A 19,267-nucleotide genomic window follows, 5' to 3' on the forward strand; every position below is an offset into this window, starting at 1 on the left:
TATCATAGAAATTTAAAGATGCACCCTGCTTTATTAATATCTAATGTAAATTAGTGCCTTCACTATTTCCATTTCCAAGACAATTCAAGAACCTCAAAATACTCAATTCTATTTACTTCCCATTAGATTTATATGCTATTTTTGTCATTTATTTTAGTTCTTTATACATGTAAGACCCCATAAAGCATAAAATTATTGTTTTATGGCAATATCCCTTTAGATTTATATACATATTTGCCCTTTCCGCTGCTTTTCAATTCCTTTCCGTACCTTCGAGCTGTGATCTGTGATCATTTCCCTTCTGCTCAAACACCTGTTAGGATTTTCCTTTGGTACTTTTGGTACTTTCCAATGGTGACAAACTCTGTTTTCATTTGCCTGAAAATATCTTTTGAAAGATATTTTTGCTGCTTATATTCTTCTAGGTTGGCTGCTATTTTCTTTAAGCTCTTTGAAAATATCACCTATCAGGATTAGTCATTTTTGCTCTTTTGGAAGTGATCTATATTTTCCTCTAGATACTTTTAAAATTTGTCTTTGTTTTCCAGTTTTGCTATGAAGTAATTAGGTGTGACTCCTTTGTATGTATCTTGCTTGCAGATCATTAGCATTTCTCACATCCCTGGCTCACTGTCTTTCATCAGTTTCAGAAAATTCTTAGCCATTGTGTCTTCAAGTATTGCGTCTGCCCTGTTTCTCACTGGCATCAGTCTGGATACTTTCTGACTTTTCAGCTCACTAATCCTCTCTTACATTGTGGCTAACAAAGCCATCTACTGATTTCTTAATTTCAGCTATATTATTTTTCAATTCTAGAATTTCCTTTTTTATGTAGGTTCCATGCTGCAATTTCTCCATCTTGTCATTTAATTACTTTAACATTTTAATCATAGTTATTGAAAGGTCTCTGTCAGATAGTACTAAATAACTGAATTTTCTGAGGGTCCATCTGCTTTTCTTCATTTTCTCATTATTTAGTCAAATCTTATGTTTTTGTATTCCTAGTTATATTTTATTGATTAACAGACTGAAAAAAATTATAGAGGGGCCGGCCCGGTGGCGCAAGCGGTTAAGTGCGCGCGCTCCGCTGCGGCGGCCCGGGGTTCGCTGGTTCGGATCCCGGGCGCGCACCGACGCACCGCTTGGTAAGCCATGCTGTGGCGGCGTCCCATATAAAGTGGAGGAAGATGGGCACAGACGTTAGCCCAGGGCCGTCTTCCTCAGCAAAAAAAAAAAAAAAAGAGGAGGATTGGCAGATGTTAGCTCAGGGCTGATCTCCTCACACAAAAAAAAAAATTATACAGAAAATTTGAGAAGTTGCATGATGTTATCCTCCCTCAGAGGGGATTTATTTTTGCTTCTGGCTGTCCACTACATTTAGGGCCAATTGCCTCCTTCAATTAGGGACTGAGAAGATTTGAAACTGGGCTTCAGTTCTTCTGAGGACAGGCCCATTTCCAGTTCATTAGCACTCAAGGGGTGGCCCTTTTGGGCCCCAATAGAAAGCCTGGGTGTTTAAAGACCAATTTTACTTGGTGCATCCTGAACTCTAATTTTTGTTCCTTACGAGTCTTCCAAAAATTCTGCTCAGCTTCTCAGCCGTTGCCCGTGAAGTAGCAAGTGTTTGAGAGGAAAAAGTGGCATCAAATCTAGGTCTCATCTGTCTAGAATATCGGCCCTTGCTTTTTTTTTTTCTGAGAAAGATTCGCCCTGAGCTAACATCTGTGCCAATCTTCCTCTGTTTTGTATGTGGGTCACCACCACAACATGGCTGACAAGTAGTGTAGGTCTGCACCTGGGATCCAAACCTGTGAACCCAGACTGCTGAAGCGGAGTGCACTGAACTTAACAACTACACCACAAGGCCAGCCCCAGCCCTTGCTTTCTTGATAGCTCTCTGATGCCTTCCTATATATATACTGACTTTTCTAGTTTTCTGGGCAGACAGGTTGGTGCAAAACAAGCTAATCACCCATTACTGGAAGCTGAACACTCCACGTGCCTTATTTGAATAATTAATTTTAAAGAGTTCAAGTTCTAAAGTAAAATAGACTTGAGTTCAAATCTCGATTCTGTCACTCACTAGCTTTGTGACTTAGGTGAGCTATTTAACCTCTTTGAGTCTTAGCATCCTTATCCGGAAAACTGAAGTAACGGTACCTTGAGTTGTTTTAAGGATTTTTTTTCAATACAGGTATAGCACTTAGCACAGAGCCAGGAATAGAGCAAATGTTCAAATGTTAGTTAACAATTTTTAAGGCATTATAAAAACTTTTAATTACATAAATTAACACATAATAGCAGCCACTCTCCTATGTCCCCTCCGTGAGGAGTGGTCACTGGTCAAGATCCTATACAGATCTTAATTTCCCTAACTTGCCTATGGCTCTGGAACACTTGAGTGGAACAGCTTACTGTGTACCACATGAAATAGTTTATGCAGGCATTGTACCATGTTCATTTTAGAAAGAAGATCAATTAGAGTAAGAGTCAAAATTTAGTAGCAGGATCAAGTAAGTAAGCTTTGGCAAGAAGACTCATGAAACTGGTCTCCTAGATTAAGGTCTAGAGGGTTTATCCCCCGAGTGTAACGTGAGACAGTAACCACCGAGGTTTGCTCTGGAAAAGGGAGTTCTTTTGCTGTCCTCCCCATATCAGGGCTGAGGCCTCATTGTCCTGGGAAAAGATTTCCACTTACTAAGATTCCCGGACAGTAGACAAGCTCCAGGTGCTTTGAAACAGGGACGCTTACTAATTATTCTGGGCTCTCTTTGTAAGAAAAACCTTTAAAGATTCCATTGTATTTGAATAAAAGGTTTGCATCGTTCCACAATACTTACATTCAAGAAGCATCATTTATTTCTATTTGTTTTTAAATGTTTTGTTTAAATGTTTTAAAATGCTACTGTATCGTACACTTTAAAATCTGTCAAGTGGGTGGATCCCAGGTTAAGTGTTCTTACCACAAGCAAAAAATTCAAAAAATTTTTAAAGTATTTTTAAATGTTTAAATATTGAAATATCCAAAATATTAACGTGTAGGATATACAATACAATAAGCATGCTTTGTACACACCACGCGGCCAGTTTCTTTCACTTTTCCAGGTTGGAGTTAGAGCACATGATGCCACGTGAGGGTTGAGTCAGCCAGCCACATCAGGACTCCCAGGAAACAGTGAGAACACCATGTTCCAGAGCCTGGTGTGGTTTTGCAGATCCAGCAACACAATTCCAGATACAACAGGCCTTAGGGTCTGATGTACACAGACTTTCAGAAAGCTGATAAATAAATCATAAATAAATCGGCACACCTTAGTCTTTTAACAGTGAGGCAAAAACTGCCACTGGGACTGCACAAATGAGGCTCCTAACATGGCCTTTTCTCCCCTAATTTGAAAAGGTAAATTTCAACAGTGATGATGGAGCCAGAGCCAGAGAAACTAGTTAGAATAATGATGGGTGGTCAAACTCTGGTGAAAATGCTCCAATTCTCCAACCCTCAGGATCATCCTTTCCTTTTACCCACTTGACACAATCTGACCCTCTCACCCACACTGCTGGACTGCAGAAAGTGATGTGTAAGTGATGTGATATGTAAGTAATGGGGGAAGCCCTGGGAAGTGTTCATATCCCACAAATCCGTTCTGACTGTTGCTGGTCACCATTTGGCCTAGAGGCCAGTGTCTTGGCTTCTGTGCTCTTTTGCCAACTGGAAACCACTTCTAAGCTACCAACGCCCTGTAGGCACCATCTAGCCCCAGTCTGGACACAGCTCCTCCCTTAATCTTCCAAAACACAGCTGACACTGGGCTGTAGCTTTTGACAAAGACTTACCGAAAGTGAGACTAACATGAGGGAATTAACAATGTAGGGAAAATAATTAAAATCAGGTAACACATTCCAGGGTCCTTAGAACCGTTAGCCACAGCCCTGCACAGGGGCAACCTATGACTAGCATCTTTCTCCTTAGGTCCTAATCTGCAGTTAGGATGCAGAGACCTGCTCATTTCCTCCAGACAGATGTCCCCCACCGCCCCTCTATGAATGCTACGGCTCCAATTCTCCCCTCTCCAACTCCCAATAGAAGAGACTGATCAATCTCATAATTATCTCTGCGTTCTTACTCTACCCACTCACTCCGTTTTAGGATCTGACCCATGGTGCTTTTCTTCTAGCTTTGACAATTTACTTAGCTTCCAGGTTAAAATCCAGACCCTCCCTCTGGATGCAATGACTGCATGAGCCCTAAAACAAGCCATCCCTAATCATGGACCCAAATAGCGTACAAATGTACCATAGCTCACCCTGTTGAACATCTGTCAGTTCTAATTTCTTCCTATTATAAACAATGCAATGAATATCTTAAAAGCTAAATCTCACATATGCCTGATACCCTTTCAAATTTTTGCTGATTCAAAGGGTATGCACATTTTCAATCTCTCATTCAGTATTGAAATACTGGGCACTCTTCTAGGACTGGGGATATAATAACGAGCATAAATATATTCCCCAACTTCATAGCCTTCATACCTTGTGGCAGAGACAAATAAGGAAATAAATGAAAACCGCAATGGTGTTAAGTGCAAAGAATAGTGCTACCAGAGAACAGCTTCCCTAAGGAACTGGCCATTAGCTGAGACCTGATGAATGATTAGTAAGCATTAACAAGGCAAAGAAGGAAGGAAATGTGTTCCAAGCAATTTTAAAAGTCCTGGGGCTGGAAGGAGAGAGTGCTGGAATTGGAAGACCAGCCTAGCTAAAACAGAAGTATTAAGGGGGAGCACAGATGCAGAGGGGAAAGGACGCAACCTTTTGGGACTTTGTAAGCCAGGTTAAGCAGTCTGATCTTTACTCGAGGAACAATAGGATGACACTGAACGATTCTGTGCACATATTGCAAATTTGATAATTGTTGGAAAGGCTACTATATTACATTCCCCTATAGCTTCACCAACACTGAGTATTACTATCTTACCAATTTGATAGTTTTAACTTGTACACATTACTTTTTTTTTCATGTTTATTGCCCATGTTTGTATCTGTTATGGACTTAATTTTTGTGTTCCCCCAAAATTCATATATTGAAATCCTAACCCCCAATGTGATAGTATTAGGTGGTGGGGTCTTTGGGAGGTAATTAGGGCATGAGGGTAGAGCCTTCATGAATAGAATTAGTGCCCTTAGAAGAAGAAATGGGAGCGAGCTTGCTTCCGCTCTCTGCTCTCTGCCATGTGAGAGACGAGCCATCATACAACAAGACGACGGCCATCTATAAGCCAGGAAGATGGCCTTCACCAGACACCAAATCTGCCAGCACTTTGATCTTGGACCTCCCAGCCTCAAGAACTGTGAGAGAGAAATGTTTATTGTTTAAGCCACCCAGTCTGTGATAATTTGTTATAGCAGCCCAAGCTGACTAAGAGACTATCTCATTTCCTATTGGGGTGTCTTGTTGTTTTTTTTACTGAATCTAAGATTACTTATTACCTTTTTTATCTTTTTTTCCTAATTGTTTGCCTCTTAACTATGTTGTCAAAACATTATATACATAGCAACATTTTCTTTAGGGATTCTGCCATAAAGGTATTTTTCTCATCCCATTATTACATAAGCATTCATCCATATTTTCTACTAGTATTTCCATAGTTCAACTGCTCAAATTCAATCATGATGTCTTGACTGACATCTATAAACAGAAACTTAATTTTACTTTTCAAAGAGTTAACCAGTTATCCCGTGAAATGTCACCTTTATCACTATAAGTAAACAACTTAGAGAATAGTTCATGGATGTTTTCTTCATCTTCTATGTTGTTCTATCATCTAAACATATATTACTGTACCAGTACCACACATAACTTTATAATACATTTCATGTGAGATAAAGTTTCTCCATGGTAAGTTCTCCCATTCTCATTTGTTCAATTTTAATTAGCTACCCTATAAGAAATTTACTCCTTTCTTATGAGATACTGAATTGGCTTTCACAGGGATTTTTAAATAACCTATCAAGGTTTCAAACTCAGAAATAGGACATATCCATTTGGAATGGAAAAAAGGTGAAAATGACCTTGAAGACATCAGCAACACTTCCCAACAACTACTGAAATTTATATAGATTTTTGCACATAATGGTTATATTACTGAAGAGTTTGAACAAATATCCCATAAGACAGTTTACCATAATTGACCTTTTATTTAAAAAAATTACAGGGAGTGATTTCCAGCATATCTTATTTTATAAAAGTACTGCCTGTATCAAACATTTTATATCACTATTAATTCCACTGAAGAGCTGCCTTTTTTTAAGATACTGATTCCAATTGATGGGATACATGCCCTTAAAATAGAAAGTTTCCATTATTTATTCAAATGTCAAAATTAAGATTATTGAGAAGTTTATTGCTTTATGGCTGGGCAAGATGCTACTAGCACATTTTAGGTAAATAATATTCTTTATTAAAAACTATGAGGTCATTCTGTTTAAAATTTTCAGGATAATTCACAGAAAATAGATATATTTATTCAAATTACACATCGAAGGGCTGGGCTATTAGCTATAGACATTTATATGTGAAGCAGCTCTTTAAAGAAATAAGACACACAAACAGGTCTGTCTTGGTATAATATACATAATTGAAATTAGTAAAACCTGGAAGACCAATATTGTTACACTATGTTCTGTTAGGATCTTAAAAAAAAAAAAATCACACAGTTAGTAGTTCATTTGTGCTTAAAATATTCATATGCATGAGAAGCTTAAAGAAAAAAAACACCTCTGTACATGATGATGAAAAGTAATAAATTTTTTTGAAATTGCACTGTTATTTTAAACACTTTCCTAGAGTCAGACCCTCCTTTGCAGCTGGCACAGTTTTTCAGGTCTAATTGGCAACCTGGGGAGGTCCCTCTGGTATTAGTGAAGTAAAGAAGGTGGTGATAAAAGACCAAGCTGACGCCATTAATCCAGGCCTTTGAATTGCACTGGCATCTTCACCTGCATCTTCTCCACTCTCATCTTCAAGCCCATCATCCATAAGACGCTCCTTTCAAACAAAACAAGAAACATACTCCTAAGTGATTTGAACAGCTAGCATTAACTCATGACAGAAAAGGAGTGAGTTAAGTTCCTCTGTATAGAAAGAAGGAATATGAGCATGTAATAAGGAAGTGGTACATATCTGGTCATTAGAAATCTTTATCAAGTCCAAAATTGATAAATTCCTCAGTGTTCCAGTTCAAAAGGATAACTGACAATTTAATACAATAAATTCTTACCATGTGCATAATTTGCTTTCTAAGGCTATTTTCAGCAAGAATAATGTTAGTTCTTCCCTCCTAATTCTAATATATGACTGACTCAGTATTCTAAGTTCTCCCAGATGAAACCACACAATTTATAAAAAGTTACCAAACTTTTCTTCGTGTGCCATTCCACAAATACTTATAGAACACTCCAATATTCTTTTATCATGTTGGTCTCATACAGTGTTGAGGAAACATCTATATTTAAAGTGTAGAAAAACCTCATTAGCATACCATTTCTTCAAGTTCTAGATTGTTTGCATTTTGCCCATCATTGTTAACTTCGGCATTATTGTTGGGAGCCTGCTGCTGACCTTCTTGCCTAAAAGGAAACCATCCAGCTTGGTGTCTGTTCGGTAAAATAAAGAGAAAAGAAAATAAGTCACAACCGTTTTTATTTGTAACACTACAAAACATTAATACCCTACAAGAGCAAAATGATTAGAACTATAATAAATGAAAAGACCAAATCTCCTGCTTTGAGCCAAGAACTACCCCTCTCAAAGCAATGACAGCAAAACAGGAATCAACTTAAGTCTTTAAGTCTAAAAGTCTATCATGGGCTTAACTGGTTTATGCTAGATATTAAATATCAGGAGTCATAAAATCTTTTTTGATATTTTTCAAAATGAAATTCAACTAGATATTTATTTGCCCCTTGGGGAAAAGGGGAGCAAGGGAAAGTTAGTCTACTTCTGAAAAAAAATCTGACCTATATCTATAGGACTTACTGTTGATAACTATAATTAAAAAGAACACCCTTATGCAACAGTACATCATACACTTCCTCAAGTTCTAAACAATTGAGAGAGCATGTCTAACTGAATTAACAATTTTTATAAAAGACAGTAAAGGAAAAATCTGCTTCTAGACAATTCTTATAAACATTCTTATTCAACATAACCTGCTTTGCTTTTGGTGCCAGATATCTGAAGCTCAACATTCATATTCCTTCACTCAACGTTCACAACAGACTACCACATGCTAGATTCTGTGCTGAACCATTTTAGAAAGTAATTAAAAGAAACCAGAGAAATTTAATGAACATCACTCACAAATAAACCAGTAGCATGGCTCCCATTACCATGATAAACCGACTAAAAGAAGAATAGAAGTATACAATGCTAAGGAGAATTGCAGCTCGTGAGAACGTGTACATCCAGTCTAGCCAGTCTCGATTGAAGTCTTCTTCGTTCAGCACTGGACCTCCCTGTGCATTCATTTGAACATTCTCATTCATGGGTCGATTTTCTTGGGCCACTAGGTTTGGAGCTGGTGGGGGTTCTTCTCCAGGAACATGTGCCAAATTTAGAGGCTGTGAAGCAGAAGGCTCGGCTGGGTTGGCATTTGATGTGGCCTGAGCTGAAACTGCAGCTTGACTGAAATATTCACCAAAATAAATATTAAAAAGAAAAAAAAAACTTTATCATACTATATTATATTTTTCAAAAGTTCCTGGGGAGCCATATGTATTTTTCATAAACCTAATATGGAGTATCAGGACTCCTGCACACATTTCTTAGGTAAGCACAAATCCCAGTGGAAAAGTGGAGCCAAGACTGATGGTCGGAGTAGCTCAGGAAAGGATGTTCTCTGAGCCTGGTAGTCTAAGATGGTAGGGGAGAGGTGGAAAAGATAAGAACAGCCATGTTAATCACTCTCTTTTCTCTTTTTCACTAAATTACTTTATAAGGTAATGACCATATCTTTTTCCAAACCTATTCACTAACGGCCCCTTTTGTTCACAGCCCTACATGGGATGAATACCGCCACACCCACCACCTTCCCCTCGGACCCATGTTTTGAAAGAGCTGTCTAAAAACGTCCATTGATCATTATCTGTGTGTCCACTGTCAGTGATAAATGATTTGTATCAGTATTTTAAAATACTAACTAGGGACCAGCCCAGTGGCGCAAGCGGTTAAGTGCACGCGCTCCACTGCAGTGGCCCGGGGTTCGCCGGTTTGGATTTCGGGCGCACACCAACACACTGCTTGTCGAGCCATGCTGTGGCAGCGTCCCATATAAAGTAGAGGAAAATGGGCACAGATGTTAGTCGAGGGCCAGTCTTCTTTAGCAAAAAAGAGAAGGATTGGCATTGGATGTTAGCTCAGGGCTGGTCCTCCTCACAAAAAAATAAATAAATAAAATAAAATATTAACTAGATGCCAGATGACAACCACTCAGCCCCAATCCTGACTTTTAGGAACTCCACCTGGGGACCACTAGTATAGGTCCTTGTAAACTTATGAAGAACTGTGGTCCTGAAGTTTGCTAATAATTTGATTGCTTGAAAGTCAAAATAAATTTTCTTGTAAAAGGCTCCCAGTAAAATGATAATATATCTGAGATTTGCTTTATGTTATCCAGCAAAGGGAGGGAAAGTTGTAGAACAAGACTGCCACTAATTGACAAATGTTGAAGCTGGGTGATGAGTACACAGGGATTCATTTTACTATTCTCTGTATCTTTTTATATGTTGAAATTTTTCTATAATAAAAAGTTTAAAAAATCAAGGTAGCAAAATAAAATAAAATAGAAGATCCTCAGGCTACAAAAGGCTATTTAAGCCAGTATGCTAACACCTTGTATCTGTATAGGGCTTTTTAGTTTCCAAAAACATTTTCTACCTCATGGATATTCTAATTCATAGGTGAGTTATTTCATTAAGGTGAGAACTTGAGGCTCAGAAGTTAAATGATGTCCATAAGATTATAGGATTTAGTAGAGAGCTATAGTAAGCCCCACTTAGCTTATACAGTTCTTGTGAGGTTATAAATGAGACAAGGGGTGTAAAGCATCTAGTAGAGTACTAAGCACAAAGCACTCACTCAAATGATAACTATTACCATGGCAACAGGTAAGGAACAAACAGCTGGCCTGGAGCCAAGGAGTTATGCAAGAGAACATTAGGATATGAGGTTCACAAAGCAGGTTAGCTTTATAGGGTAAAGTCTGGAGTAAGGATAAGGACACAGACTTCACACTATAGGCAAGAAAGCCATCAGATATTTTGGAAGATGCGGAACGACTGACTCAATTACATGTTAAGAAAGTTAACCTGGCAACAGTGCGATGTAAATACAGTAAAGAGAGTAAAAGGAGAAAGAGTGATTGTAGTAAAGCAGGTCTAAAATGAGAAAAGACCCGGGCAAAATATTGGAAGTAAGATATAGGGGAAGGACAGAAGCGAGAAACAACATAATAACTCATTTTGGTAAGTTGCTGGGTTCAGGGGTAACAAAAGCCAGAATCAAAGCTGATTAAGGTTAAGAGCTTGGAGGATGATTAAGAAGAGACAGTGTCACTGACAAAGAAGCACTTAAGAGGATGGAGGAGTCAAATTTTAGACATACTGAATTTAGGAGAAAGGCAAATTTCCTTATGCAAATCTTCCAGCAATTAAGTGGAGATATAGGATGAAGCACAAGAGATAAAGAATTGGGTGTCATCCACAGAGAGCTAACAACTAAGGCCATGGAAGAAAGAAATCCAAGAGAACTGGCCCAGGAATGAATCCCGTCTTCCTCACCAGACTGAGTGCCATAAGGCACATGGTAAATACACAAATATCTGTCTAACTGAACAAGGAATGTTACCATTTAGAAGAAGGGGAAAAACGGGCTATCAAAGGACACAAGTGAGTGATCAGAAAGATAAAAAGAATGAAGAGGATAACAGAAACAAGGAGAGGAAAACATTAAATAGAAGCGAGAAATGGTAAATGAATGCATAGTCCAGAAGAATGAAGGCTGAGAAAGTACTCTGTGCTAGGACTGTTCCATGCTGACCAGAAACAAGACTTACTAAAATACTGGCAGTCCAGAAAGCATAATAGCCGCAACTGAGCCCTACATCAGTATGAGCCTCTTTGACATATGATTCTTTCTGTTCCGTTTTTCATTCAACTTCCTAGCTCTTCATGTAGATTTGCTGCCTTCCAGTGAAACTTCCCTAAGTTTTCTCCTCTTAAATAGATGAAATGTTATATTAAAGAAAGCATCTGAATACTGCTAAATATAATTAGGGGAGAGAGGGAGAAGCAGAGAGTAGGGTTAGCTGATGTGAACTGGATGTGAACTTTTTTCCTTTAGCCAAGTAATTTAAAATAAAGTATCTACCGAAATGTTTGCAAAATCCTTCTCATTATAATTTTTAAAAACCAATGAAATACATGAGTAAATGAAGTCCCAAATCAACTTACTTACGATGAAAGAGAAAATAAAGCAAATAAAAGAGTGAGTAAAAAAAGGGACTCAACTTCACTTACTATTGCATGTAATACTGATGAGCATACATCTGTCGCCACCACAGCATCTGCAGGGGGCTGAAAGCGGGATACACTGGGAACCCCGCTGGGATAGCTTGCCCAGGAAGCTGGTTATCTACATTTCTGCAATAAAGAGATAAAGAAATGTCTTTTAATGCTCTAGAAGTTGAAAGCATTTCTCTAAATTTTCATTTCTGAACTGCAAGTCATCCACTGACAAAATGTATTAAATCTTACTGAAAAGAAAAATACTTATTTTCAATATTCTTCAAATAAGACATTATGGCTTATATAAGATGACCTTGACCCCAAATATATAGAACTAACATTTCAGCCCAGTTTTAACAGGAAAATAAAGTATATCATCCACAAAACGTGTGGCAAGCCTGAACATTTGCTATCTTCTCATTTCAGTACAAAAGGCCAAAAATACTTTCATTACATTTTAAGTACATTCTCCTTAAGAACCAAAGGCCTAAAATAAACTTCATGACAAAATATTCTGAGGAATGGGGGAACTAGAAAAATGATATTTTACATTAGTAATGAAACATATAGCAGCTACCAGCTGTAAAATAAAAAATGAATATTATAAATATTATTATAATAATATTATAAATTTCTAATTTCTCAATTAGAAATGTAGGCATTTCTAAAGTAGGTTAAACTTCTATTAATTCCTAAAATTTGTGGAAGGTCATATTTAACTTCTCTATGCCTTAGTTTCCTCATCTCTAAGATGGGGCTAATAACAAAATCTTCCTCATAGGGTTGTTAGTCTGTACTCAGTAAATGTTAGCTATTTTTATTTTTACTCTCCCCTACCCCTAACTCTGAACATGATTCCAAAGTGTGTAATTCACATACATCAAGACAACTATCACAGATGAACATATAAGTAAACACAGAATTTGTGAATTTTCTAACTCTCCTTTTCTTCATATTACTTAAATTTTACCTTTAGCTGATAACAGTATGGTCTACCCAGAGTGAGACAAGAATAATTAACAAATTCATGAACTCTAATTTTATATTCTAAAGACTTTTAACATACAATTGGTAATAACTGATTATAGAAACCTAATTTAGAAGAGCTTGGGAAACTAAAATTTATCAACAGACTGTACTTAAAGCAACTTGGTGTAAGTAAGGCACCAACTCCCCTACATATTACCTGAACCTTCCTCATCCTTGAAGGAGTAATGGGAGCCATACAGTGGCTCCTATCCTCACAACATCCTTCAACCTCCTGAATATAGCCCTCCCCCCTACTTCCCAAGCTTTCCCACAAACTGAATTAAGAAAGAAAAGCAGAGAAGTCTCCATGAAAGTTCCTCCCAGCTCTTGTAAACAAGTCCTGTAGAAGAGGAAAAGAACCTTAACCCAGCTATTTCTTTAAAAAGATGTCAATTAGTGATCAAACCTGGAGAGAAAGCCATACCACTGGAGCAGAGAAGTATTATAAAACATTTGTATAAAGATCTCGGCATTTCCACCAGTGAGCCGATGCATCTGAGTGACTCTGAAAACGACCTAAATCAAGTATTAGCAACAATATGAGTCTGTATCTAGTTGTATATTTTAAAATTTTCTTCGTATTCTCAACTAAGAAAAAACCTATCCCCCTGAAAGTAGAGCTCCACCAATCTCTTCTACTAAGAGGAAATATAACCTCACCCAAGTCCATTACTCCAACTGTAAAATGGGAAGGCTGGACTTTGTCACTGTTTTTAAAGGTCAAGGGAAGAAAAGGCCACTAACAATCACTTAGAAAAAATTACTATAGCTTCTCATCTCACCATATTGCAGCTGAGAACATAAGGTGATTATCAAAAATATGTTGCCAAAAATAAAAATTAATAAACTCTCCTAGATGATTCCAACATGCATCCTCCCTTTCTCCTCAATAAGTTAAAAACTACTGGACTGTGTAACTGCTAAGATACATTTCAGGCCCAATTCGGTATGCTACAACTTTCAGTGGTGTTAATTATCCTTCAGACAAGATGCTATGCATTTGGAACTCTATAGAAAACAAGAAATAAAGCACTTATTTGATACTAAATTATAAAGTTGTTATTAAAATATATAGTAATAGATCAATTAAACATATTACATAAGAATTTAATATAGTGTAGAGGATGCATCATTAAGCAACATGATAGAGAATTATTATTTGGTGCTGGGAAAAGTGATTACCAAATTGGTAGTAGGGGGGAAGGGAGTTTAAAGCTTCACCTCATTCCAAATATTCAAATAAGTTTCAAGTGGACTACAACAAAGTATTAAGAGTTAAGCCACAGAAAATCTAGAAGAAACTGTAACTATTTACCAAGCCTTTGGAAGGAGGAGGAATTTCCTAACTTATAAGCAATAGAAGAAAGCACAAAAAAAGCAATCAACATATTTGACAGCATAAAATTTAAAGAGACAGAGCTTGGAAAAAAATGTTTGCAATAAATAGTAATGAATATCTTTTCTATATAAAGAACTCATAGAAATGGAAATAATTATTAGGACACCAAATAAATGCAAATTAATATAAAGATAGCTTTTTTTTGTCTGTCAATATCCAGTATTGACAAGAGTACAAGTGAACCCCAACTCTTTCATTGCTAGCAGGATAAATTGAAATAAGCCCTTAAAAACCATTTTACAAAATGAAATGCCTTTAGAAATGTTCACTTATACTCAACTGCCTGAGTTATTATGCTTCTGAAAATTAGCTTAAAGAAATATGAAAAATGGAAAAAAAATTCCACATCTCTGCCCTTTAAGCCTTTGTACATACTCATCCCTCTTAGGAACCAGACGCTCATCCTACTTCCACTCTCGCCTCCTTCCCCTAATAACACAGAGAAACTGAAGACAGGGACAGCAGTTTATGATTAAAAAAGAGTGAACTTTATCATAGCACTCACCACCTGTTGTTAATTCCACACCTATGAAGGCATTTACTCTCTGATCCATCTACTTTGACTCACTTCTACTCCTAGGAATCTATCCTAAATATAACCGGCAAAAATGTGAAACGATATATGCCCAAAGCTATTCATCACAACACTATCTGTAACAGCAAAGACTGGAAATAACTCAAATATTCAGCAATAGGAGACTGGATGTCATAGTTTATGCACTTAGTGAACTAGTATACAGATGAAAAAAAGGACTGAAGATCTCTATTTACTCCTATGGAGTGATCTGGATATTCTAAGTGTTATTTTGTTAAAAAACAAGGTACAGAAGAATACATATAATATGCTACCTTTCGTATTAGAATGAGAAGGATATATTTATATGTGTGTGCACATATACATACATGTATGTGTGTGTGTATATATACATACACTATATATATATATATATATATATATAGTGTATGTATACACACTTTCTTGAATTTTCACAAAGAAACAGGGGAAGGATAAACCAAAAAAATAATAAAAGTAGTTACCTATTACGGGGAGAGAGAGGACAGGAAGAGGGAGTAAAATTAAAGTAGGCCTCTCTGAATATATGTTGTTTTACAGATTAGAGACTGGAACCATAGAAATGTTTTGCGCCATTAAGAAAAAAGCTAAATCAAAAAGAAAAACTAACAAGACATAAAGAAAATTCAAAGAAACAAATACATGAACTTATGTATCAAGTTTCATAACATAACCACACAGAGAATTATTATTCTACTGACTTTAAAACACAGTATTTTAACTGTACATTCCTAGCAGGATAAATCCCAAAGACAAAAAAGCACCATAAAAATTCTAAACTCTAAATACTATTTCTTATCAGGGTTCCCTAGGAATAGGGTCAAGATGAGCCTGAGACATCTTGTCATGCATGAGTTTTGACATTATCAAAAATTACTCAAATCATTCAAACATAGCAGAAAAATTGAACAGGCTCCCATTGACCAAAGATGGGACAATATGAGTATCAAGATGAACGACTACATTCATTCAGTAGACAGATATGCCATAGGCCAAAAGACAAATACTTTAAAAGCCATAAGTTTACACCGACACGCTAAAAAAAAAAACAAAAAAAAACCTCATTCATCACCTTTGGTGGTTACTATGGCACCAACTTACTACTCTGAAACTTGATAAAGAATCCAGCATTTATCAGGCCTTTATTGAATGAATTGTATTTTAGGATAACAAAATGATGAGAGAAAGTTCTTTATACAAGAAGCACAGCTAACAAACAGAAGAGGAATGATAGACTAGGAAATTACCACTTTCTAACAATTCATAAAATAATGGATTATCAATGATTACCAACAACTACTAAAAGGCTGATGAAGAACTTTATGATGGAAGATCAGACTAGTAACACCTGAACCCACTGATCAATCTTAACACAGCTAGAGGTGACACAGCCAAACTTTAGATGCCTCTTGAAGTGATGCAGGGACACAGCACTACCTATAAAGAATTCCTTAAAAAAAAAAAGAAAAAAGGACATTTAAGGGAACACACACATTAAAAACATGAAATCATTATTTCTCTTTTCCATTTCTACACATTGTCATCTGTCATTCTATAACTGATCATATCAACCAAATAATTAAACATTACTATTTATAACATTCATAATTTTATAGTGTATGAAATCAGTTAGGTTTGCATTTGGCTGCATTCTACAGAGAACATATCATATAGGGAGGGGCTTAATCAGATAGGTTGTTCAAAGGTGACAACGTGTAGGAATGGAAAAGAGAAAAACTGATTTCAAGTTTTTAATATGTGTGTGTTCTCTAAGTGTCTTCTAACCAATCTGTTATAAAATATAACCATCATTTTTTCAAATCTTATTCAGTCATTCCAAAACAACGCTTGCAATAATGACCTAACGCAATCCTCAAGTAGATAGTAAACCCTTTGCTAGTTTGTTCAAATCTAAAGCAGACTAATGGAAATTATCAAAGTCTTTAGTTTAAAATTATCCAAATCAAAAGTATTGGCATACAGAGAAAACTGACTTTTCATTCTCTTTGGTAATTATCTCTTTACATGATAGAAACATACAATACAGCAATCAAATTCCTAGTATTTGTCAGTTAAAAGCAGCACTTGAAAACATTTACTAGTCATAAAATAATTTCATGTATGAAAATTTTAAAAACGAGATTGGTTGTAAAAAAAAAAGCATGAGGTATTGCTTCATGATATATCCAATATTTTTTTAACAAAATCTTTATTCTTTGATCTATATTTATATACACATGCCATTTTAATATTGTATATAAATAAAATTTACTATTTCTTATTAAAAATCAAAGACACAATTTCCATCATAAGAAAATCTTTTGTAAAAAATATTCTGGAGCATCCTGTGTGCCTGTTTCCTTATATAAGTACAATAACATTTCCTCCATCTTAGGCATGTTAAATTATATATATATTAAATATATCAAACAATATATGGCACAAAGTAAGCAAATATTAATAAAATATTGTTATCATCATTACTAGGGAGGGATATATGATGATATATGCATCAAAATTTGTGCCTTCCTTCTGCAGTATTGAGTTCTTGCTGGAAAGTGACTCCCTAGTGGGAGCTACATTTCCTAGTTCCTCTCGCAACTCACTGGGCTGTGTGGCTAGTTCTTGCTCGTGGAATGTGAGTGGCAGTGGAATATATCACTTCTAGGCCAGGTATTCACAAAGTAGGTGTGTTTCCCTATGCTCTTTTCTCCCCACTTGCCAAGTATATACAGATGAACTCAAAGACCTCTTCACCATGAGGTGAAGAGACATCAAGCAGAAGAACCCTAGGTCCTTGAATCACCAGAGGGAGGAAAGTCACCTATGCTAGGATGATAAACACTAGAATCAGACTATTACATGAGTAGAAAACAAACTTCTACCATCTTAAGAGACTAAAATTTGGGAATTAGTTTGTTATTTGTTAGTCAACTGTCAAAATGTTTTATAGAAGCGACTTGATAAAATTCATATTAATCACATAAGCTAAAAATATTTTTAAAAAAACGTTGAAGTTTAACTGCATTTAATCAGGCCCTAGATCTAACTACCAGTTTACAAGCAATATGGAGATAAAAGAAAACGTTAAATGATACCATGAGGACGTAGTGAGCCAAATCTAGACCTCTGAGAGAAATTACATGGAACAACAAGGAAAAGCATGAAGTAAAAAAAGGAAGGAATAAGGGATTAGAGTAGAAGAACCTTAAGAAACATCAACCAAATGTAGCATGTCAACCTCTGTGAATACTGATTCAATCAAAACAACCATAAAAAGACATTTGAGACAATCAGGGACCAAACAAAAATTGGGTATTGGATGATATTAAAAATTTTTTAATTTTGTTCTGTGTTCTAATAGTTTGTGATTAAGATTTTTTTTTTTTTTTTTTTTTTGCTGAGGAAGATTCTCCCTGAGCTAACATCTGTGCCAATCTTCCTCTATTTTGCAGTGGGTCGCTGCCAGAGCACAGCTGCTGATGAGTGGTATAGGTCCACACCCGAGAACCAAACCCGTGCCACCGAAGTGGAACACGCCAAACTTAACCACTAGGCCATAGGGCTGGCCTGATTAAGATTTTTATAGTCCATATCTGTCATATCTGTTACAGATACACAGTAAAGTATTTATAGACGAAATGATATAACGTCTAGGTTTTGCTTTAAAAACACTCCAGCCCAAGAGGAAAAGGAGGAGCAAGGGGAAATAGACGAGGAATGGTAATCTGTTAATAGTTGTTAAAGCTGGGTGTTAGGTAAGTGGAGGTGCATTATAATATTTTCTGTACTTTGTGAATGTTTAAAAGTATAATAAAATTTTTTAAAATTAAAAAAAGCAGTGAATAAAAATATTGAATGTTTAACCTATATATATATATCAACAGGGGACTGATTCATTAAATTTATAGTAATCTATATAATGGAATATTGTACATTTGATAAAGAATGGGACAGCTCTTGTGTATTAAGATGGGGAAATGTTAATATATTTAGTGAAAAAAAAATGTAGGCTAGTGTGTATAGGAAGTACGCTACTAATTGTGTTAAATTCACACACATACCCATGTGCATGCACACAAACACTTGTCTAAGTACAGTTTATCCCTGGAATAATACAGGGCAAACAGCTATAATGGTTGCCCCTGAGGAAGGCAACTGGGTAGATAGGAGACACAAGAATGAAACTCTTGTATACTTTGTTCGTTTTAAAAATGGTACCATTCACATGTATTACCTCTTAGAAAATAAATAAAAAAAGAAATTGCCTGTTTACTCTCCTGTCTGACCAGACTCTGTGCTCCTAAGAACAGGGAGTAGGCTTTATCCATTATTATATCTTCAGCATTTAGCAAAATAAACGTGTTAAACAACTTCATATGAACAGCAAGAAAACAGTGAAATAAAGTACTGATTATAAGCAATTATTTAATCTAGTAATTTGCAAATTTCATTTGATTAGTTTTTCAACACTAAATGATAACATGTAATGTTAACATAGTAAAAATTAGAACTATATTAAAAAAAACCATTTGCAAAGACAAGGATACTAGAAGGAAATACTAAATGTTAACAAATAGTTGTCTTTAGATATTGGACAGGGGGAATTGTAAACTTGAACATTCAGGAACAAATTCTTTCACAGCAAACCTGTTAAGTCAGCTTTATTGCCCCCACCACTCCATACAATGATGCAGCAACTG

General features: G+C 36.1%; 1 protein-coding gene across 3 annotated transcripts in view; it reads right to left on the reverse strand.

Annotated features, from left to right (window-relative positions):
• Nucleotides 1-6,175: 6,175 nt before the first annotated feature.
• The window catches only part of HERPUD2 (HERPUD family member 2), a 41,704-nt gene continuing 28,612 nt past the window's right edge, over nucleotides 6,176-19,267 (reverse strand). For all 3 annotated transcript variants that reach the window (XM_058528155.1, XM_058528146.1, XM_058528136.1), the window contains 4 exons: nucleotides 11,575-11,697; nucleotides 8,360-8,683; nucleotides 7,539-7,653; nucleotides 6,176-7,045 (listed from right to left, as the gene is read on the reverse strand). In XM_058528155.1, the coding sequence (XP_058384138.1) occupies nucleotides 6,884-7,045; nucleotides 7,539-7,653; nucleotides 8,360-8,683; nucleotides 11,575-11,697 (724 nt within the window). In that variant the 3' untranslated portion in view covers nucleotides 6,176-6,883. The remainder of the gene's footprint in view (nucleotides 7,046-7,538; nucleotides 7,654-8,359; nucleotides 8,684-11,574; nucleotides 11,698-19,267) is intronic.

The sequence above is a fragment of the Diceros bicornis genome, chromosome 3, assembly GCF_020826845.1.
Source record: "Diceros bicornis minor isolate mBicDic1 chromosome 3, mDicBic1.mat.cur, whole genome shotgun sequence".
Taxonomy (NCBI): domain Eukaryota; kingdom Metazoa; phylum Chordata; class Mammalia; order Perissodactyla; family Rhinocerotidae; genus Diceros; species Diceros bicornis.